The sequence below is a fragment of the Morone saxatilis genome, unplaced genomic scaffold, assembly GCF_004916995.1.
Source record: "Morone saxatilis isolate NCDOM2014 unplaced genomic scaffold, NCSU_SB_2.0 Contig8, whole genome shotgun sequence".
Lineage (NCBI taxonomy): Eukaryota > Metazoa > Chordata > Actinopteri > Moronidae > Morone > Morone saxatilis.
Window position 1 is genome coordinate 3,510,186 of NW_023340257.1, and position 25,184 is coordinate 3,535,369.

The window sequence follows — 25,184 nt, forward strand, 5'->3', positions numbered from 1 at the left end:
TTATTATTATTATTATAATAAAAGGTTTGTGTGTTATGCTTTCCGGCTGAAATTTTCCAGACAAAATACAGACCAGAGTCCTCATTGATCCAATATGGTGAAATATTAAAGGAAGAAAATGATTTTCCCTTATGTGGGTTTTAACTGGTTTGGAAAAGGAAAGTTAGGGGCAGGAAAGATGTGCTGAATGGCAAAAACATTCCTTCTTTGTTGTCCAAAATTTTCCAGTTCTATTTTATTGATGGACATTTGTTTTCATTGCATAATAAAAAGAAAAAAAAAAACATCTGAACATCAGAGATTCAACATGTGGTGGTGCCATACTGCAACCACAATAACAAGCAGCTGCATCACAGGCATTCAGGCCTGCCTTTAGCTCTGCTTTCTGCAGACTGTCAAGCAGCCAGGGACAGACACAGCAGCCAAATCACAGGAAGATAAAGGCCTTTTATTGGAAAGCGAGGCTAAAGCGCAGAAGGACGGTGGCTGGGTGCAGGACAGGACCGGAGGGGAAACCCAGGGATGGAGGCTGCAGGGATGACAGACAGTAGAATGGAACCGGAGCTTTATAAATAGTCTCTGAAAAAGATACTGTAACTCTAGCCGTCGGCCACTTTAAGTAAGCAGTCTGCTGGCCCTGGCAGAAAGGCACAGGAAACGTCCAATCAGTGAAGAGCTGGTAGCTGAAAGACGGCTGGCTGAAGACAGCTGGTCAGCGGACTGTCACTGACCTGGCAAAGCTCGCCAGAACAACAAACACACAGGTGAATGGGACTGGGATCGCAAAGAATCAACAGCGCTGCACGCACAAAGTACATTTTGTACAAATGTACCAGAGCAGGCGCATTAGGAGACTTGTGAGAGTGAATGTGTTTGATATTATTCCATTAGAGCTTTCTAAATGTTACACACTGGACCTTTAATTGATGCATCATAATAATCATAATAATAATAATCATTTCTTATTAGATGCTCTCTATTTAGGCAAGGTGCAAAATAAAACCATGCAATAAATGCTCATATTTATTGTACATATTTGTGCCACTTCAGCCTGAATGAATAAAGTAACTGAAGTCATTGAAGTCAGCTCACTGACCGAGGTTCCAATGTGCAGAGGAAAAACACTCTGCGGAGATGCAGCTTTAATTCCTGGCATAGAACATGTACTGTATGGTTTTGTTGGAGGGAGGGAAGCCAGTGAGGGATCAGGTCTTTGTTAAAGCACTGGTCTGCCTCCACTCTCCGTTCCATTTGAACATCCTCCCCAGGCTAAGGTCATTTCAGATTGTAAATTTTGAGTTTCTCATTCTCTAATAATGACACCATGACTTATTGGTACATTGTGGTACTTGTGAAGGTAATACTGTAATTACAGAGGGGCAGAATTTGTATTGGAAGAACTGAGTACTGAGTTTTACTTTTATAGGGTAATGCTCAAGGCACAAGGAATAGAGCTGGGCCAACATGTGAAGCTCCAAGATGTCCAATGAAAATCAAAAAGACTTGAAGACCTGCATTAGTAATTTATCTTTGTTCCATTTATGTGTGTGTGCAACCAGTCGGCTCATCCAGAGAAGGTTTCTAGTGCGAATGCTCTGTGGCGATGGTTTCTAACCTTCTTACTTAAGGGAGTCCTTTCATTCATTTTCATCATTGAGTAAAGTGACATATTTATGGATATTTCATATTATATTCAATGCATAATAATAACAGCAGAGAACAGCTGATAAGCGGTACAATGAACCCAAACAGTGAACACAATAACTGCAGCAAGTTTGTGTAAAACAAGTCATGAGTTTTCCTGATATTTTTATGAACCTTTTGTACAATTATCTGTCTGTGTTATGTATGTAACAATCATACTTTCTTAATAAGCTACTCTTTTTTGACAAATCAAGTGTTTTCTTTTCCCTGATGCTTGGCCGTTGTTCTATAAGCTTTGTCCTAGTGCAGGACGAGGCTGTTCACCAGAGAGTGAAGGCTCTGTTAGTGTAGCCTGTGTTCGGGTCTTCAAAGTTTAGATCTTAAATATAATCTAAACTTTAAAAACAGCAATTTCATTTAGATTTATTCACAAAAATGAATGGAATTCTGATATATAGGCCTACTGTGTATATTTATAAAGTTTTCTTACACCCCTTAGAATCAAAAGGGCCTTGCATCCACCTGTGAAGCTTTGGCGACCCCTAGTGGGGGTCCTGACCCCCAGGTTAGGAACCAGTGCTCTATGGGCCCAAAAATGCCAAATCCAGCAGAAGGTGAAAAACACAGAGTTTTATTATTTTTGGCCCAGTGAACAACTTTCATGGGAATATGTTTAGGGAATTTGTTATCCAATATGCTGTATATATCCTGGGTACTACTGCAGATTCTGTACTCCAAAAGATTCATTTTATTTAATTTTAACTCCTGGCCCAGGTTTTTAAGGAGCAATAAGTAAGGTTTAACAGCGTTATAGAACAAACTGACCAAAATATGGTATATCAAGAGGGTTCAACCCTGACGTATGTGTAGAATGTAAATTTATATAAGTGTATTATTTCAGGGATATATTCTTCAAAAAAGTAGGTCAATTGTGTTTCACTGGGTTTGCCCTCTGTAATAGCTCTGGCCCCTGATAGTTTTACACAGATAAGTCTAATTTGAGTTTCCAAGCAGATATGACAGATTATCATGGGAGTGGTATAAGCAGGTTTCATCTGAATGCAACTCAGGAATGCATAATTGAGGAAAATTGTACGTTTCTAAACAACGGAAGGCTTTCATTACTGGATCAGGAAGTCCAGGGCAGCCAGCATGCCTGTGTGCTATACTTATCCCCCAGTGGCAGGCAGCGTCAACACTGAAAGGAGGGAAATAACAAGATGCTGTGACAGATCCCTGGTAGTAGAGCCAGCCAAGAAAGGTACACATGCACTTGCAGTTGCGCAGATGCCAAAGTGAGCACTCGGAACACACACACACACACACACACACAGGCAAGAAAGCAGCTGAAAAAACTCTGCCTGGAGACGCAGAGGAATGAGATGCTCATAAAACATGCATGGTGCAAACTCCAGCATGCACCAGGTCCCAGCTGGGCACCATTCAAGCTCCGGGGTTCATCGGGTACTGCATTTTAAAAGCTGATACTGACAACAACGGTCTGGTAACAGAGCGGCAAACAGGCACAATAGACAATGGATGCCTTTGTTTGCTGTAGTTAAGTTCAAATGTGACCATTTTGGGTTGTAAAAATGATGAGAAGTTTCCATTTGCCACGCAATATTTCTTTTATCCGAGGGAAAAGTAATGGAAGCTAACTCAGTGCATTCTTTAGGTGGGGTTACAGCTCTTACAGCACTGGTACTGGAAATGTATTGTCTTTAAAGCAAGAACAAATGTACGAATAAACAATAAATAATCAATAAAATCCAACTGCAGGTTAACAGACTATTATTAAAGCCATATTGGCCCAGTATTATATATCAACAAATTAATATACTGTTCTGTCCCAGCAGACTTCCTCCACCCCTGCCAGGCTATAAAAAGGGGAAAATGCCGGGGGTTTACTGCTGTGCAAATATCCACCTGAAAAAAACACTGCCCTTCTGCTCCACCTCTCTGTTGGGCTCTGCAACAATCTGGCCCATTCATTCACACAGGCCACGCTGAAACTGGAACTTCAGGGAAATAGTCCTTTTAGGCCTTATTATTCATGTGACAAGAGGTCAGTGTGTTTTATTCACACTGGGCCCATGTTTGTGGAAGAAGGAAAGCCTGACATGATGTTTAAGGTAGCACTGCTGAGTGAAAACAGGCTGAAAATACAGTATACTGAATGTAGTAATATGTGCATACAGTACCTGGGCATAGTCTGTAGTCTCTGGCGGAGACACTTCCTCCCTGGGGTACCATGCTCTTCATCCTGAAGGCTTCTTCAGGGTGGTTGAAGCGGAAGAAGGCTGACTGGCCAAAACACAGCATACAGCCTGGAAAACAACACATATATCATTGGTTTTCATTCTGTACCACAGGACGCACCGGAAGTTACAAAAAGAACAGCTTAAAGGAGGTAACAGTGTTGGGAGATTCTTTGAAAGTGTATGGGTTCATTTCTGTTCAAACTGAAGGAAATGTGGCCCACTATTACTCAGAATATAGTATGTATGCTAAAGTATTAGCAAGGCACATGCTGATTATTTGGTGACTACACATAATTAATTAAAGGAATAGTTTGACATTTTGGAAATATGCTTATTGACTTTCTTGCTGAGAATGAGATGTTAAGATTGATACCACTCTAATGTTTGTGCTAAATATGATGCTAAACCAAAAGGCCATTAGCCTAGCTTAGCATACAAAATGTAAAATGGGGTTAAGAACTAGCCTGGCTTCATCCAAAGTGTTAAAAATATCCACCTACCAAGCACTTGCTGGGGGCTTGGTGGAAAGAAGGAGAATAAGCAAGCCTGCTAAGCTAAGCTAACAGTCTGGCTCTAGCTTCATATTTACCTACAGACCAGAGAGTAGTATCAATCTCCTCAACCAGCTCAAGGAAAGAAAACAAATATTTGTATTCTTCCACAATGTCAAACTATTCCTTTCAGTTGATCAGTGGAACCAGAACATGCACAGACGTTGTGAGGGGATTTTGCTCTAACCTGGAAAAATAACCCTGATCCCTATGTGTTAGCCAGCATTAAGAATGGTTAATGTGATAGCATAATATAAGGCAATATTGGGCAACATGGGCTGTTGCTGGGGCAACTCTAGCCCAGAAACTGTGTGCGTGAGACTCTTCATAGCATCCACATTGGACAGAGACACAGAGGACTGTCATAATAGCCAACAGAGAGGTAAGTCAGGTGAAGAACAGGTGTCAGAGCTGTTCTGACAGCATCGGGGTGAAAGCAGTGCAAAGTGCTCAAACAAGAATCAGCAAAACTGTGCTGACTCAGACAGCAGTGTGTTCAACAAGTCAACACAGCGGCACGTAAAAAACAAAGCATGAGGGCACAGAGGTCAGTGTAGCTATGTGAAAGTGATCATGGATAACACTTTAAGTGCTTAAACTTTAAGTTCTTTAAATATCATAAAAGTTTAGGCTTTGCACCAAAATGAGATATTTACAATTTGCACGTACACACATTTTTGTGTTTACATTTAAAAGGGTTAGGGTCGAGATATTTGTTTTCCTCTCTGGGAAGCAGAAGGTTGCATCAGAAGTGTAAATGAAATTCTAATTAGTAAAATACCCCCAACATCAAATAAATCTGTCTATTCTCGCTACGTGAAATCCCATTGGTTTACACAGTTGAACTATCTGATGTGCCTCGCCCTGACATCCTGCTTCTGCAGGAAACACATCCAATTAAGGAGATAAGACACTATTAAAAAAAGCTGTTTCAGTAGTAGTTTAAGCCCACAGTGAACCAAATGATGATGACAGACTGAATATTTTATGTAAAAGGATATTTAACTTGTTAGATGTTGTTTAGCTATGATAAATACAGCCTAGAACTCATTTTAGGTTTTCAGGTGCATGGTGATCTATCTCCTATCGTCTCAGCACTGTCAGGCTTATCCTCCTGGAACTCTTAAGCTGCACTAATCCATATTTTTATGACAATGGATCAAGGGATTATGTGACCACCCAACTCTGCAGTTCCCCTCTTCTCTACGGAGAGTTTTTAGTGTTTTTCAGCTCATGGTTTTGGCAACTTTAATGGTTTGGTTTCCTCTCACCACGCTCATCAGCTTTGTTTACAGCCACAGGAGGCATTTAGCATTTAGCAGCTAAAGAACCATGTTTGCGATATGATTAGTGGGAATGATCATTTTCCATCATAATTTTCATTTTCACTGAAAAAACAATTAAATCTTGATGTGACGTTTTTATTATAATGCTGTCACACATTTTACCGTACAAAAACTGCAGCTTCTGTGATTTGGCTATTGAACTTGGTCATATTGCGATTAATTGTGCAGCCCTAATAGAGAATATGTATATGTTTGAGAGAAAATCAAAAATCTTCCCATGATTCACTATTATTCCAAGCAAAATTGTCCATGTATTGGTTGTGCTGATGGTCAAGAATAAAAAATAAAAAGAACCTGCTAATGTTGTTTTTGGTTAAAGGTGTCTCTAATGTGAAGCAGCAGGAGGAATATTACCACAGTGCTGATCCTCATACTGATCTGTATTCACTTAATGACACAACTCAGACCCAACAAACACTCGGTCTCTATGGAACTATCAATCGCATCCACTTATCATCCTGGTTTGAAATGTCAAAGCACATAATGCACATAACTAATTCAGCCCCTTCATGTGCCACGAGCTCGATAACAGATAAGCAATCTCATGTTTATTGCTTTCTCAATATAGCACCATTGTTCTGCCGCGGTTACAAGGGAAAGGTTTCCGGCCCGGGCACAGATAAGATCCCTGCCTGTCGTCAGCGGAGAACACGAGGCCCAAGGTAAAGACAGAACCTTCTCCATTACACAACAGGCTGCAGTGATGTACAACAGAGCCAGATGCCCTTTTATTTTGGGCTGACACACACTGACAGCCTGGGAAGAAACCATCTGATTACATCGTGAGCTGTTCTGAGCAACAAAGATGGGAAAAGGGTGGTTTGTCAAGTGGTGTTATATGCAGAAAATGTATTTATTGGCCTGCATAGTCCTACAATTTAATTCACACAAAACAAAGTGTGTCCTTTATCCTGTGCAGGCATTGAGCCTATCCCTGCTGACACTGGGTGAGAGCAAGGATATATCACAGGGCTAACACATTCAGACAGACACCCATTCACATTCACCATACGCACAGTTGAAAGTCATCAGTTAATGTAAAACGTATGTCTTTGGACTGTGGAGAAATTTGGAGCCCCCAGAGGAAACCTATCCACACATAGGGAGGACATACAAAGAGAAATGTCTCAGCCAGCAGGTGGATTTAAAACCTGGACCTTCTTGCTATATGGTGACAACCATGGTGGTGCAGTAGCTGATACATACTGTAACAAAATCTATCTATTTTCATTTTTATTTTACTTACTATTACTATTAGAATGTCTAATTTTCACTTTGATCATTGAGGCCAGACACCAGCAAGGACCCTTCCCTCACCTGACAGGACAAACGCACCTCTTGCTGGGCTGTCAATCATTATTGTTTCCATTTTTCAAACGTGAAAAAAGAAAACACTTTTGGTTTCAGACGGGACACAAACAAGAGTCTCCTGGGTTGAAGTCCTGTGTTTGTTTGAGCCATCCATCCACCCCATCAGCTCCATATGGCTCATTATACTGCGTCTCCTGACTGGGGTGGACTCGTCCAGAACAGACACTAGAGGGATACCTACACATTCTCTGAAGTGGGGGGCCACTGACCAAGCTGCAGTATTTGACGACTTGGGAGTGAGACCCGGTTAGTATTTTGGTCTGAAATTTTCTTTTTTTACTTCTTTCAAATATGGGAAATTGTCCCCTTCATTTCTACCCAAAAGACTAATATATGGTGCAGTCGCTGTTGTGTGAGTGAGTAAATAAAAGACCAGAAATAGTGACTACAAAGCCCTGAGCGCTGCACATTTTTTTTTCCTGTCTAAACATGAATACATGAATACTACTGAGCACATCTCCGTATGATCAAAAGCCTAACTAAACGGTACTACATATTTGACCAATTCCATTCTTGATCAAAGGTTTTCAGAATTAAATCCCATTGTGAAAACTGATCTTGGAAGGAGTCGTCCCTTCAACAAAAGAAAAGTCATTTTTGGTGTTTTATAGACATTTATATTCTTCTGTATTCAACCAAATTTACAATTTGCACATTCTAAGCGCACAGTTGTGTATTCTGCACAGTTCCTCGACTTCATCAGCTTGTGAAGAATTGCTGACTAGTACAGTGGTGGTGCGAAATCCCACTTAAACTGATACTTTATATTGGTACAATAAATGCCACATGCCTACATGAGCCATCCAAATGCAGCACTTTGCTTATTTGCGTTAGTATTTCTTTTTCACCATCAGTTCCTGCATGGGGAGCGAAGAGACCAGCGTTTAAAATTTCCATCAGCGTTTCCTTCAGTGGTTACGACACCATCCTCAACATAATTTTGGTCGGTATTTTCCACAGCTAAAATTATTTCTGTCGATATTTGGAAAATGAGTGCACCATCGGTCTGGTCATGCAAGGGGAAAACAAAAAGATGCTGAATAGGACATCTGAAAGCAGTCATCAGGATGTTAATACTGCGGTCTGCAGAGCCACGTCAGCTCAGCCACCGTGTCTTCATGCTCTCCACTTCAGCAGTCATCCGACTCCCTCACCTAGCTCCTGTTTCTGACTCACAGCACACACTCCTATGTCTGACTTGCACTAACATGATCTCCCCGGTGAAGATCAGTTCAGTCCCTTCCAGCGAAAATGCTGGTTAAAAGAATGTAGCTTGAAGCGGCGTGTATCTGACACAGCCATGACAAACTCATCTCTCACTCTGAGGTCTAGAGGGGTTTGGTGACAGCTGCGTCATTTTTACTCAGCACTACTATCAAACGAAGAACGTGTCTGTTAGAGGGTTTGGGAAAAACCATGATGAAGGATAATAACTGTACCTGTAAGAACTGTGGGTGCCAATATGGGCCTGTCATTGGAACTAAATTGATCGTATTATTGTTTCCTATTCCAGCGAAAACCCATAACCTGATAAGAAGAAGGAGTATTTCACATAAGCATGCAGAAATATGTGATGGCCCATCAGCCTCAGCAAATTAGCTAATGTTAGCATGCTAAAATGCTTCAAATAAGATTGTAAACATAACTGCTAAACATCAGCAAGTTCACTTTACTTATTGTGGACATGTTAGCATGCTGCTGTTAGCATTTAGCTCAAAGCACCGCTAAGTAGTCTACAGTATCAAAGAGCTGTTAGCATGACTGTAGATGCATTGTCTTCCATTAAAATTGAAATGTTAATACAAGTTAGCATTCAAACCTGCTTAGACTAAGATTTTGAACGTGGTAAACATTCGAATTGCTAACGCATGTCACCATCGCCATTGTGAGCATGTTAGCCCGCCACTGTTTGCATTCAAAGACCTGCTAGAAAGAGATGTAAAATCATGATAAAAATAATTCTGTGCTACATCAATACATGTTAGCATGCAAACATGACTAAACTCATATTGTGAACATGGTAAACATTATAACTGCTAAACATCAGCATGTTAGCATTGTCATTGTGAGCCTGCTGCTGTTAGCATTCGAAGCACAGCCTCACATGGTGGAATACGTCCCACTCTTGTCGTATAATACAACTTCCTTTTAATTCATATTAGTGAAGAAGCTCGTTCAAAATAATTTCATAGTTTTCCAGCTGTTTGGGGTTTTTTTAACTATTAGTATACTGTACACAATGTATGCTTGCATCATCACACTGGGGAATTCTGGGCAGACATCAAAATTGACACACCCAATTGAAGCTGAAATTTAACCAACTTCAAAAGCCTTGTTGTGGTACCATACACTTTTATTTCCCAAATGCAATGCATTTAGCAGAGTTTCCCACAGGCTGAGAACTCATTTGTGGTCAATCATCCTCTGGGAAGATGCATTCATGTGCTACATGGAGACTGGAGCTAACAACCTCCATACACTGTAGTATCTGTGAGGAAATCACACCCAGCACAGACAGTACTGTTCAGTGTGGTGTTACTGTGTGGACATACAGGCCCCAGTGGTGCAGAGGCTGCTGCAGGCTGATGGATGAGGGAGGACATTTCTCCTCCTCTACACTGTTCTCTCAGCAAAAACTGCTGCTGGCAGCTGACACTCACTCACTGACTGAGTCCTCTGCTGCCCCTGAGGGAGCCTGACCCCACACCTCAGCAGAGCCTATGGGCCCTGTGTGTGTGTGTGTGTGTGTGTGTGTGTGGTCACTGACAGGACATAGGCCACAAAGGGATGAGCGTGTGACAAGTCAGCAAAATAGAGTGCACTCGTGTACTGTATCCACACACAAACACATGCTCATTCAGAAACCATTATATACTAAACTAAAGTCCACCCACCTATTAAACTGCACAATGGATTTACTGCATTTGTTGGTGATTAAAATATATTCATACATTTTTTAAAACCCATTGAAAAAAATCTTGTCACAAAGCTGAAAACAAGACTGTCTTGACTTATGAAAAGTTTTGGAAATGGGTTTAACAGGACAGCAACAATATGTAATATTAGACTGTACAGTTTTGATGTACATGTAGCCAATTTCAGTTTATTCTGTTTGCTCTATGCAGTTGTTAGATGCAGATTATCGCTGCCTGGAAGCTAGGGCTGGGAAATATTGCTGAAGTCAATATAACAATATTGCATAAAAACACTGTATCATTTTTGCATATACGTACTGTATGTATTTTGTTTTTACAAGTAGCATACAGGGAACAACAACCTGAACCTAATTATATAACTCTGTGTTCTAAAATGACAATGTGTGCATGATAGGAACATTTTGCTGTTATCTATATAAATTGCATTTATAGTAAAGCCATGCAAAATTACATTAAGAAACATCTATACTGAGCATGTCTCATTTTCCTGCATTATATCAGACAAAACTCTTCACACATGTCAAATAAATACTCTAATAAATTATTTTGTGAGGTTTAAATTACAATTGGCTTGGTATCATTTATTTGGACAGTGTGTTGAATAAAATTTCAATCCTAATCTCTCCTTTTCATCAAATGGGGCAAAATCACATATTAACAATTACAATTTTGCTGGAATACAATAAATCAGACAAATCTCACTAAAATGTTAATGTAGGCGCCGACCATGAACCGCAGCCTCTCTTGGTTCATGTCCAGCTGGACATCCACGTCAAATGTCATTCCTGTCTAGCTCTCCTTCATTTCCTGTCATCTCTCTACTTTCAACTAAGACATTAAAATGCCCCAGAAAATTAATTAAAAATCTACTTTTTTCTTCGATAGTTTTAATTTTATGATTGAACCAAAAGTCAATTTACTGCCTTCTATTTTAACCACATCAAATAAGACTGAGTGAAATGAAACAATCTCCCACTTATATTATATATATATATTATATTTTTGTGCTCTATTCACTTTATGTGGGTGAAAACGCTAAATACTCATCCCTTCATCTGTGTCTGCAGGTTCAAAACCCACGTCTGTCTATAGCAGGATGTTTATTGGACACAGGTCATTCAAGATGCATTAGTGCACACTAACTGACCAAAGATCAATAGGTATCAACACGTGGCTAAAGATGAAGATAAAGGGTGAATTCAGAGAATGATAGCTTCACATTGAAAACAGCTCAGCCAGGACTGAAATCTTAAAGATCCCCTCCAGCCATCTCCTCTTTCTGCTTCATTATAAATCCCACAGTCTCTGAATATGCAAATGTAGAGTTTTGCTGCTGGACACAAGATGTTTCTTCACTGAAAGTCCATTTCTCAGTGGATTGCCACTGCTGGCTTCAAGTTTCTACATCACACTCGTACACACCGCTTCATAACTGACCAGGAACTGACTTCCTGACTTACTCTTATGATCGACCAAGTCATGCTGGTAGTCGCCCCTTAACAATCAGATATTAAGAGACAGGAGAATTCCACTTTCAGCAGATCAATTGAAAACATCCTTCCCTAGTGCAACCTGCCAGACAGCATCTGCGACATGAACTTAAAACAAACTGTAGTCGTCAAACTGCACAGACAGCATTCTGCACAGTGAAGCTTAAACAAACTGTAGTGGGTGGTGAGTACATCTGCCTGACCTTAGTGGGATTCCATTCATATTGCTCCCGTTTCCTTTCCCTTATGATCTCCAATCCTAAAATATATCTCAACATGACACTGAATATTTAATATATTTGCCCTTTTAGTGATATATTACAATAACTCAAATATCATGACATTTTCGAGGAGAACAGGCCGTAAACAATAAAACTGACCTTTAAAAGAGTTTTTCCAATAAAAATGTGCAGTTGAATCACAAAGCAGTGTCATTAGCATGCCACACATGCCATTTGCCTAATCAATCCATCTGGTTTACGCTTTCAGTGGAACGCTGCTGTTGAAGTCCATTACTGGCAGTCTCTTGATGCCAATTAGCACTCATCAATTCAGCCATTACAACAGCTACTTATCATGATGGATCCTCCCGCAGCGAGGAGACACATCGGGGAGCGTCTGACAATAGATCTCGACAAAATACGTGTAGATTTATGGTCCTGTGAGACGTGGAGCATTTATCCAGGTCCCTGGAAGGGCTCAGGATATGGAGATGCTCTAAACGGGCCATGTATCATATTCGGCGAGGAGGAGGTGGGGAGGGTAAGGATCATAAATCACATATTTTTCATTATACAGCACCGACACAGTGTTGACACAGAGAAACTGCAGTGTTTCATTTTGCAATTACAGGAATGAAAGGTAGTTTAATAGGCGCACTTGGTGTGAAGTCAATAAACTGGATATGACCGATGAATGAAGGTGGCCTGCTGGGACATTTCCAACGTGAACATTTAAGATTGCCAAATAAAACTTGTAGAGGAGCAGGCAGGACAGGACCTTGTCAATAGCTTATCTGAACTGTCTGTTTATGGAAACAGCGTCTGTTTCTGGTCTCCATCCTCCGCCCTAACAATGGGGGTTTTCCCACCTTATCTCCAGCACTGAACAGATCTGCTGCAAACACGCCGTTCCCATATTAAACAGACCGCTGGGCGGGTGTGGTTAATGAGACGCCGAACCCTAACCACGCAGAGAAATGAACCCCACCTCAAACCACTAAGTCCTTTATTTAGACTGGAAAGGCTTTAAGTGAAAGATGTTTGGGATGAGTCTATTTTTCTGGCACGTCTGAATGTTGCTCAACACATTTGGTACTTTAACTTTCCAACAGCTACATAACAGGACTGTCAGTTAATCTACCCTTAGCTGTCCAGACATCACCTAGTTAGCAGCGGTGATGACGTACAACACTGTAAAAGCAAAACACCAAGACATTCTTTCCCTATACCATATCAAGCACACGTCTCCCTAGGTGGCCTGGGAGCACTCTGGTTTTAACTTGTGACGCCTCGTCTTTAAAGGTCAGGTTCTCTACGGTGATCAGTCATCACAGGAGCCAATCGACTGAGGGGACAGGGAAGCAGACCTCCAGGGGTGATGGAGGTTGAGCTCTCTGGCAGATCAACTTTCCCCACAGCAGGGAGGGTGGTCGCTTTGACATTTTGAAATTAAGTTTCAAAACTAGCAGCTAGTCTGAACCTTTATTTCAGTGGGGGAATACAAGCAAGTTACTTCAGGGTAAATGAGGGACAAATGCTGAAAGCTCTGGGTTTGATTAAGTTTGAGTACTACTGAATGGGTTGCAGATTTAGATCTGCATCTTTAACTTTTTTAATGCAGACAGTTTTGGTCTCAGACTTACTGAAAGCACATGCCTTCTCCATCATTATGATGAAAAATACATGGATCTTGGGGTTTTTCTGTATTTCTCCACCATTAATTAAAGCAGCATTGATTTTTTGGCAACTTGGGGGCAGAGGAACGAGCTGAAAATACAATCATTGTACAAAAGTTGTGGCTAACGTGTTAGCAAACCAGCAAACACTAAAACTTTAGCATTAGTGCTTTTGGCAGTCCAAGATACACACTCCTTTTAGCTGTGTTTTGGTCTCCACCAACTCTGTGGGAAATATCTGGCTCTTAAGCTGCTAAACACTCAACTATGTTCACAAGCTAGCCGCTAACTTTGCATACAGAGCTTTTTCACTGAAAACAGCTGCCAGCTACAGCTAGGTTAATGAGAGCCAACAGAATGAACCAAAATGGTGGAAAGATTTGAGAGAAACTAAAACGCTCAGTTGAACTGCAGTCTCGTGTTCTCCCTACCATTACTAAAAGATATATTGCCTATAATTAAAGAATGAATGACCTTATTTAAGTGCATTATTTGTTAACAGAGCCCCAGAGTCAATTGTATTAATTGTTTTGGATGCGTGGATTTATTTATGCTTTATTTATCAAGAATATTTTTATATTTTTTTGAGTCTTTGAAAGGGTGTGCTCATATTATAATGGTTATCATTATATCAGTGGCATAAAATGGCCTTAAAATTACAATATTCTTTAACAGAATTTATTATTTCTGGGACAATATATCGTCCAGCAAAAGTAGTGATGGTGACAGGCCTATGAGTGACTACTTTCACATTACACATATAGTGGAAAAATAATAATTTGATAATTTTTTAATGACAACTTAAATGTTTTTTTCTCAGCTCACAAGCAACAAAAACTTTCCTACAGTAACTTATCTTATCATTTGACAAATAACATGACAATAGATTCGCAGTTTGTCTAATAAAAGCAACACATTTATACCATGTGTTATTCACACAGTATTTGTGCTTCCTGTTGTTGTTGCCTCTGTTGACAGCCCCATGAAAACTCCAGCTCTTACAGAGCAAACATCTTGACTGCATTATTGGAGACATTCATCAAGCTGTTTTAAAGCTTCAATGAAATGAAACATTCATTTTCCATGGCAGTATGTGGCAACTATTTTTCGATAAATGTAAAAAGAATCAAGAAAATTTGTTCCCAGTCCCATTACTTTTTATTGTTTGGACAGCAGCTGTTTTCTATTTCATGGTGTCACATGCTGAGCTATGAGGCATAAATACAAATTCCAACTAATACACCCATGACAGCTTTTTGAGTAATACTGCCTGTCCAATAACTTCAAACTGTATTTCTCTCCCCATGTTAGATCCAGTTTATAGGTTTAAATCATCCCTTCACAGGAGAATTTAAAGGGCCACTGCAGTGATTTCATAATGCACTTTTGAGGAGTCTGAGGAATCAAAAAAGATAGACAGATTTTAAAAAGAATTGTCCTGACTTTTAGTTAGTAGTTGAGTTCCAAAAACGTAAGATCCTACAGTTCCCACAATGCAACTCAATAGCATTGTGAATCAGACTCTCCTGCTTCAGAATTATCCATGTCTTTCAAACCCCACGCCTATAGTTCGTAATGTAAGATTTCTGTTACAATATTCGGTCTCAAGCCCCTCATACCCCTGATGACGTCATCAAAGTGCTGGAAAGCCAATATGACAGGATGGCTGGCTAAACTGTGTAATGACACAGGGGGCCCAAAATACTTTTTTCCCATAAGCTTACAATGTGAACAAATTTTTGAGGGTCACAACCGCTGCAAAATGATTTCACATCAGAATTTGATCCATTCCGTCCAGAGACCCACGATTAAATCATCCGGAGAGCTAAACTGGAAGTTAGTGGTTAAGCCATGCTAGACCTTAGATCACGCCAAAAAAACTATGGCCAACCCTACCTGAGCCCAAAAAAATTCAGTGTGAGCCAAAACCATGGAAGACGTTTTGGGCCCGAGTGTGACCCAAACTTGAATTTCCACTTATTCATTAATTACAGTATGACAGCATGAATTATTAATAAAATATTAAATATATATATATAGATTTCTTAGTCTACTTCAGTCCGAGCCCAAGCCTGACCTAGAGCAGCAGTTTTGGGCCACAACCCAGCGGGTTGTGTTCGGGTGCGGAATCAAAGCTCTAGGGGTTTGCTCTGTATGGGCTTGTGGAAAAAACTTTTTTGGCTGCATGCATCCATGAGCAGCTTTAATAGAAATGATTGGAGCCCTGCCTTCAAACCTGTATCCAGTTCTCCCTTAATACATCCACGCTCCAGAAGACATTATACACCTGTTTTTACAGGCTGAGTAGTACTCCCCATGATGAGTAAACAGATGTTGGTGTGTGAAATTGGTGGAATAATCCTTTTACATAAAGAGGCTAATGTTCTAAAAATAGAGTTTTACAGGGACTTTAAATGCCACTCCAGAGACTAACAAACAGCGTGGCTTAACTTATTTTGTGTTAAATTCCTGTCGTTTATCAACAGACAGATATAATGTGCTTCATCAGGAAACAATGGCTGTACTGCACATATTTAAAGGGTTTCACTTTATAAGGGAGCCATATTTCAATATACTTTGGGTGAAGGTTGGGACTGTAAATAGCTTACATATTCTTCACTTTATAAAATGTATCTTGAAATAAGTTCATCTCCAATCTTACAGCGGGGATGGACCCGTTTTAAAACCAGCACCACAGTACTGGATTGGATCCCATTCCTTAAAATAACAAACCTCATTCACTTCTAGCAATCAATCACCAACAGTTCATTAGCTGTGATTTGGATCAGTGCTGCCTGGTTTCATGTGCAGCAGGAAACTATTAGCAGCACAACAGTATCTCTTCTTCTCTGTCTTCATAAGAACCCTCTGACCTGGGATAAGCACGTCAGGATTCTTCCAAGAACCAGCGGTTCAGGATCAGTTTTTTCCAAGGTTGACCTCAGTAGCCGCGGTAGAACCTGAGATCTGTTTAATCAGCGGCTGTGCTTCAAACGCTTTCCAACAGGAAAATATGACACGTTGCCATTTTCGTAATTACAATGAAGTCATATAGGAAAGGACAGGCAATGTTTGTAAGTGGGATTGGCTCCAACAAGAAGATGTGTGTGCATGTGCTGTGCTGAGAACCCCCTCCCAGTTAATCAGTTGGATTGATTCCCTGACCGGTGTAAGAGAGAACAATTTCTCCCCCTTAACACTGCGGGAACGATTGGTCTAATCACTGCCTTCATCACAGTGAGTGCACTCTGAGGATTACTGCAAGAACAGCATCTTCCAGCCCCGCTCTGTGCTCCACTTTAACCGAGAAACAAGCAAATATGAATCAGGAAGATGCTTTAAAAAGTGCTACATTAAAGTGTTTGGGGGCGATCATTCATTATGTCATATTGTCATGCCTTTTACCTGCATATAGCGGTCCAAATGGCACACCTTTAGGAGTAAGGAGAACACATAAGGATAATTACTTCTGCCACATAAGGACACTATAACCCCATTCTCTAATAAAACTGCAGGGAGAGCTAAGTGGATTATAGAGAACATACTGTAATGCAAACAAGGATTGTACAGATTGAGCCAAGGTGAAAATCTATATATAGGACTTGTCAGTCAGAAAAATAAAAAACACAAGGACCTTCTTTTGTATCAAATATGGCGACATTTGAGCCTTAAACATATTACTATAAAACCTATTTTTTGTACACTATACACAATATATATAAAATGTAATTTATAATTTGCTTTTGATTCAATTTCAACCCATTTTTACAGGCAAAATACAATGTATAGGGCTGCAACTAATGATTACTTTCATTCTTTCAAATGATCAATTATTGTTTAGTCTATAAAATGATAGTGAAAAATATAATTCCCCAGAGCACAAAGCTGCCATTCAAACTGCTTGTTTTGTCCGACCAGCAGTCCAAAACCTAAAGACATTCAATCTGCAATAATGTAAAGCTTAAGGTATTTATTGATTATTCGCTTAGTTGGTTGACAGATAATAATTTGTCATTTTTTAAGCCAAAAGGACAAAAATTATCTGATCATAGCTTCTCAAATTCAATGATCGAGGTTTTTCCCTGACTTCTGTACAAAAACAAGTCTTTGGGTCGTGGCTTGCTTGTTGGCCAAAACTAGCAATTTAAATACAATGCATTGGGTCTCCAGGATATTATATCTTCTAGAATTTTATAGACCAAAAAACGAATTGATTGGCTGCTGAATAATCAATCAATAATACCAATTATTGTTATTGCAGCCGTACAGGGATATATAACTGAAACAAACAGTAAAGTGTGACATTTGAACCAGCATTTTTGCTTGATAAATTACTAATAAACAAATTGATTATCAATTGGTTGGGGATAAATTAGCTGTCATCAACCAATCAATACACTGACTAATGGTCAGCATTAAAGATGAACTCGCATCACAACTAGGGCTGAATTTGAGACCTTCTTCACTTTTCTCTTTTTTAAGATATCAAAAATCAACTACTTTTAAATGATAATTTTGTGAATGTATATTGTATTATTTTAGAACTGATAACTGTATTTTATTTAAGCAAAGTTACAGGCTTATTATTCACTGACGCACTGGAGAATGCCCTTACTTTCCAAAGTAAGGTCATTTTAAAAAGTATATGGCACTGTGATATCAGCACCGACATTTGGTTTCACACCAGTGCAGACCTTCAGACCTCCTGATTGGCTTCCCTCCAATCAATCCATCTAATCAATTCACTTTGGTCCATTTAAACTGGAAGCCTCATCTCAGCAGGTTCACCTTATTTTAATTAAATAAGCAGCCATTGTCAGCCAAATATGGTCTAGTGACTCTTCTGCAGGTGAGATTTAAGTCTTCTCTTTCAACTACAGAGAATTTGCTAAACCTGTGTCACTGGTCAGAAAAAACATGAAAAATGAAATATATGGGAGCTTGCTGTAAATCAGGGAGCATCTATTAAACCTATTTATCTAATACCAGAGCCGACAAGAATGATCATTGTTAACCGTTGGGAGTATTCCTTTGGGACCACTCAGGCCAATCAGTGTTAATGCTACATCATGCCTCAGGGGTACTGTGGCATTAAAAGGAGAAGTGGGTCTGTTCAACCTATCTGAAATGTGTCCGTGGACCAAATATTCCATCATTTCTCTAATAACATCTCTGTGTTTTTTTTCCTACACTCTGGTAAGACCACATTAAATCTTTCCAGTGTGTCGGCTTAGCCTCAAGTACATTTCCCAGAAGATTAGATCAGAGGAACCAGAGGTGGTCAGAGCGAGAACGCTTCACATACTACCAGAGTGAGTTCATGCACCATCAGGAGGGCAGTTTCTTACACTCATCAGGATATGACAATGAATTCTATTATAGAAATATATGCGAATAACAGTGGCTCTGTTGAGCAGCATGTCATGGCTGTGGCTTCATGACGGCTGTCACATTTTATTTCCTTTGCACCAGCCTGTCTGTCAGAATCTGTGAAAACATATTTCATCTCATGTCTCCTGTTCACAAGACCCCTGTCATCCACGCACCAGAGCAAAAGGAACAGGCAGGCAGGCAGGAAAGAAACGGGAAGAATATTGGTATCCGAGCACTGAACCCAGCACTGTGAAGTCCTTCTTACTGGATTTTTCTCTGATGAAGCTTCTGTTGGTAGCGCTCTTTCTACTTTCTGTTCTAGTGGTTATAACCAGTCATGCCTAACTAATTAGTCCTGTTGATTCCAAACTAACCACAATCATGAACTGCATCAAAATGTATGTGTACCACCCGGAGGAGTTCCAGGAAAAATCCACCAGATTTTGAGGGTTCTGGACAGCGAAGAGCTATCGCTTGAATCTGTTTTGTTGGAGCAAGTGGTGCTAACTATGCTATTTGACATTTCCATTTCTTAAAGGACCAGTGTGTAGGATTTAGTGGTATTTATCAGTGAAGTTACAGAACAACCAGCTGAAGGTGATTATAAACTAATGAAAACATACCTATGAATATTATAGGGCTACAAAATATGTCAACAAACATGGATGAGAAACAGTCATACAGTTCAGTACAGGTAATAATAACTCCAGAATTGTCATTCATTTCTTCGATCAGCACAAAGACACTACTGCTACCTCTAATTAGCTCCGCTTCGACTAAATAATATGTTAACTGGACAAATATGTTACTTACTACCGACTGGTCAAGACAAAATAACCCACAGTTCACAAAGTCAAATCTGGTAACATGGCCACACGCAAAAATGAAATGATAATTCGGTCTGTGTCATGTGGCAAAAACCGCTAACTTTGTGAGGCAACTGAGCTCGCAAGATCACGCAAGAACTCAGCTAGTGTCACTTAAGATTTCTCAAGCTTAAGCTGCTTATTATTTTTTGTGATAATTCTATTGAAATGTTTATCTTTGGCATGCTAACCCGTAGTGTTAACAATAGCACAAGATGAGAAGAAACATAAAGTCAGAAAACTGCAGAAATATTTATCTAAAGTTTGCCAATTTAGCAAACATACCAGTCATACCAGTAGCAGCAAACCCCTTGAGTGTGTTGGATTGAGCAAGGGTTCGTTTAATTTCTCATGAATTCAACTTTTCATTTGAAAGAGGAAGAAGGTGCTATTTCTACATTCAAAAGTTACACAGGCTGGCTTTGAAGTAGCTTTAAATCCTTCACCAAGTAGAGCCTTAACACATCTAAAAAGAGCTTATATGTCCAAAGTTATTTACAGCATAAAGTCGGCTCCTCTACGAAAGCTTAGAGAGAATCTAAAAAGGTGCAGTTTGGTCCTATAAAGCTTTCCACTCGATACCATGACGAGAGCGCTGCACATATCAGCAGCAGCGGAGGAAATCTGCCTTTCTAAGTCCTCACTGTGATTCAAATAGCAGAAAATCACTGTAATACTCTGCAGCTATATATTTATGGAGCTCCGCTACACTTCACTGCTCATCCTGTCAGCCAAAATGCATTCTCCTCGCTCTCTGTAGTAGCTGCAACTTTTAACTCACTATTAGTTGACTTTGAGGAAAAACTTTCGATTTTACTGCTGCGCGCGACAAACAAAGGCGTCTGCACTAAAACACCAGCATGGGACGTCACTAAAGCACGGAAGAGCTGCAGACAAAGGGATGCCCAAAACTATGGCCGACGGTTGCTATGGAAAGCTGATGGTTTACAGCCTCAGCAAAGGCCAGGGAGTCAAACCCGCCAGTTAATCAATGACTGCCTTTCGCAGAGCCAGGGGCCATCAGACACAGACGCACATACCAGAGGAAGATATGGGACTGGTTTGAAAGGAGTGCACAGGAGGAAGAGGAGGAGGAGGAGGAAGAGGAGGAAGAGGGGTCTAACCCTGCACTCCCATAATGTGGGAATAACCGTCTGAACAAATAAAAGGTTGGAATAAGTGATCACATGTTCGAACCAGTCTGACGCCAGCGAGATGCCACGATGGAAGATATCTGGAGACAGTGGTTGCTCCTGGCAGCTGCTTCACACACGTGCTTATGATGTTATGTTGTGCAACTAATTCAATTTGAATGTGTGACACATAGAAAAAGTCAAGTAAATAAGTTGTGTCCTACCATGGAGTTTTACAAACTGTGAACACTAGATAAACATTAAAAAAATATTCAGTTTGCATCTTGTTGGGGTTAAAAAAAGACTCTCTCATTCCTGAGATAGAAGATAAAACCATATAATATCTATTCTTTATTAATGAATTTACTAAACACCCTGGTGTCCCAAATAATGTTTACCACATCAACGTTGAGAAAGTTCTATGATAGAGAAAGCCATTTTATTCATCAAATCCAGCTCTTTGAATTCCAGACTATTAACAGATAAAGAGGAACTCCAGCAGAAAGCTGGGGGACTTAAAAGAGAGATTAATAAAAGAATGGTCAAAGCAGCAGAAGCCAAGATATTCAGACTGTAAGTATGGATCAAACTCCTCCTCCTGACCAATGCCGTGGACTTGAGGTGTAAAACCGGCGGCGTGCCCCTTTAAAACACATCCTACAGAGCAGATGCGGCATCAGCCAGCTGCTGTCTCTAGCGGGCGCTCATCACAGCAGTAACGTGTCGGAGGCTGGTTACCGCTTGTCCGAACAGATGTTCCCTGCCCCCCTCCTCCCTCCCTCTCCTCCCATTGTCAGAACGACTGAGGCCAATCCTCTGCTGTTAAACCTGCTCCCAGAGGCAGATGGCTGCAGGCCTGACGATCAATCAATATTAAACCAAACTGATCTACATGTGGTTTACAGGTGGGCTGTTGCACAAAGTGGCCTCATTTATTCATTTTTTTTTCCTTTATATAGATACCAATCAGTTTATTTACAAGTCTGTTCTTGTTGCTGGACGCATCTGTGTGTTAAGGTGTGTTGCTTTTCGGCCACTCTCACTTAATGTGCATGCTTGTATGCATGATGTGTACGGGGTCGGGTCAGATTACATGGCTATTTCTGTAATTAACACAATCCATTGGATCACAGAAAAATCGCGATCTGATCCGAATACTTGGGGATTGCTTCAAAATCAAACATAATCAAACATACAGTGTCACAAAGTTGCACATTTTTGAAGTGGAAGTGATGGCGACATTGCCACGAATAGAAGGCTGTTTGGAGGGATTGCTGCTAATTGAACCTTTAATCCACCGGGCCTGAACGAAAACAACCAATCAGAGGTGAGAAAGATAAAATAACACTTTGGGCTGGAGGCCTGAAGATAGCTGATTGTTGAGTCTCATTCCCATGTCCTCAAACACCAACACTTTGGGACCTGGGAATGCTGGGAATTCATTCATTCATTCATTCTATTTTATTGATGTTAATTTAATTGCCATATTTGAAAAATGTAATGAAGTAATCCTTAGAGTTACTTATTTGTAATCTGATTACGTAATCCTGATTCCATGTAATCCCTGGCTGTGTATGGATTCTGTTTTCTCTACATCGAGACACAATTCACGTCTCAAGATGAGCAATCCAATCCTGTCACTTTATAGGTGTAACGTGACTGCACAGTTACCTATATAATAATCATCACTTCCTTCATTAATTCAACTTAATCAAGTGTGATTTAGGTTTCCTTCTCTGGTGCTTTTTCACAGGTTTAATCTCCCATCAAATTAGATAAAATGATTGATCCACGGCCTGATGTGTATCAGTTTGGGAGTCCTTGACACCAAAAAGGTTGAGAACCACTCTAAGCAGATCGAATGTCAGCCATATGTGACTGATCCACATTAAATATTTCGTTCAACATATTTTTTGTCAGTGTCATTGATATTCCACCAGTTACAGTCAATCAACCACAGCAATCCCTGGCATCATTTTATAATGCTGACTTTTATTTCCCATAAAACTGATCCCAATGATAATACATGCTGTTAGATAGCACTGATACTGTGCTCTGTATCAGTAGACACACTGAGTTGAGGTTTTGGGAGAGAAAAGGTTGGATCCATGCATCACTAATCGGAATATGTCATATTATATAGTCAACCCTCACAGCTTCCCTAATTTTGGCTGTGCTGCGAGATAAGACACTATGTTAAGAAACAAATGTATTGGTATTTCTTGGGGGGAGATTAGTTCAGTAAAAGTCAAGGACGTGTACTTGAATCAAAATGTGTTGAGGGAAGAAGGGGCAGATACAAGAGGAGGTGTGTTGTCTTTTGTAGTCAGCACAAGCTGGAAAACTCAGATGCGGTAAGCAGTTTGGAATTCAGAATTCAAGGCCTGCAGCGTGAACACAACTCTGATCTACTCAAGGCTCTGGTATATTTGTAGTATCTAACCACCGACTCATCTGGACACATTGCCTTGACCTCGGTGCAGTCAGAGGATGTACGGTCAAAGACTGTGTCAACAACAACATGCAGGAACACACACACACACACACACTGACCCAGCACATGAACACCAGCTGCTACCGGCTCCTTTCCTCCCTCTCTCTGCTGGGATGCCCCCGTGGTCCCTCACTTATGTCCGACCGGTGCTCTGGGCCCCGCTGGGAGCCCACATCACATTCACAGCAGCCTAATGACTATTTGCAGAGGGGCTTCTCTCTGACTCCTCACATCCTCTCCTCACAAAGGGGGTCAACACCATGTGTCAGAGATGACAGATGTTGAGGAGGTGGTGCAGCAGTGGAGAGAGAATGACCACACTTCAATAGCAGTGTGTGCGGCACAGCGGCACAGCAAGAAGGTCCTGGGTTATGATCAGAACTCATGGACCCAGCGGCCTCTGAATAAGCAGAATGCATGAAAGGAAAGCTCTATTCTATTCCAGTTACCAGCCCTGGTTAGGTCACATTGGCAACCAGGAATAGCAGTGTAACAGTAGACAGACACAGTGAGGTCTGGTCATGCCAGACTGGATGGGGGGTATCTGCAGAACTGGCAGACTTGTATATGTTTGTAGTCTATAAACAGAACTCACATGGAGGCAGGGGGAAGTTAGCAGCACTGGTGACTGAGTGGCTGGAGACAGCAACGTTAGAGCAGGTGTTTATGTTGCATGTGTGGAGTGACAGACCAAACTCCGTTCAAAAATGTGACAGTTTACAATTTTCTTTCGTTAGGCAAAATGGACTCATCTTCAATTGTGACTTAAGCGACTCAATAATGTTAGAAGAGTATTTAGAAATATTCGGCATGAGAAATAACCCGAAGCATCTCTTTATGTAAATAAAATCAGAAGTTTTCTAATGTGCTAACACAGCTAGCAATAGCAGTGGACAAACCCAATTGAGACTAGGCAAGAACACAATAAAAGTAGATTTTTTAAAAAGCTTAAGTAAGTCATGTTTGGTGTATGTAAGCCGAATTAAATAGAGCCTCTTATTAATTCATGGAAAGTCGTAAGAATTGTTATATTACTTGTGGTTTACAAAAACGAAAGTGGTACGTTCCATTTGTCAGATTTTTAAGCGGAGTTTGGCGGAAGTGTGCGCGTTGATTGACAAGAACAGAAAAAGACAAAGAATAACAATGCAGGAATATGTATTTCCGACACTGGCAGCTAGTGCCCACAATATGCTGGCTAGTCACATAAAAACCAGCCTACAAGAACCTCTTGGTCCACTTTAAGCCACTCAGTCTCCCCACAGTCCCCAACTCCAATGACACCATCCACCGGCTACCACAAATTACAAACCCAACCAGTGCTGCAGTGCTGAGAGCAAACACCGCCACAACCACCGACTTTAAACCCTATAACTAGTTCACAGTAAAGACAAACCAACTTACTTTAACTCCAATGAATGAAACTCCTCTCTCCCTCCGTTGTTTTCATCGCCTCTGCTCCTTTAAATAAAGCCACGTGTTTTTTCCTCCGTTTCTGTGAGTTATTGTGGGACAACAGGAGCGTTTATGGGGTTTTGTCCCGACGCGCTTTTGTTATGATAATCCTAAAACCCCATACACTCTAATATATTCTGCAAGATAATCTGAAGCTTCACAAAGGGAGCTGTCTGCTTGCCCACTTGTTACAACACGGGTTCATCCACTGGTGCGTTGGTATATCCCAGTTCATTCAAACCGGTGCGGGACTTTACAGTCATTGTGAGTCTTGTCCATTGTCTCCTTCCCCACGCTAGTCACGTAAGTAAAGACGCTATCTCACACACACACACACACACACACACACTGGCCGGGGCTCCTGTAA

At 40.6% G+C, this 25,184-nt stretch overlaps 1 protein-coding gene across 1 annotated transcript in view; it reads right to left on the reverse strand.

The window, feature by feature from the left end:
* phldb1b (pleckstrin homology-like domain, family B, member 1b) overlaps nt 1-25,184 on the reverse strand; it is a gene marked incomplete at its 5' end in the record, with an annotated part of 83,807 nt that overhangs the window by 52,832 nt on the left and 5,791 nt on the right. Inside the window, 1 exon segment of the mRNA XM_035679766.1 lies at nt 3,846-3,971. Within this exon segment, the coding sequence (XP_035535659.1) occupies nt 3,846-3,971 (126 nt within the window).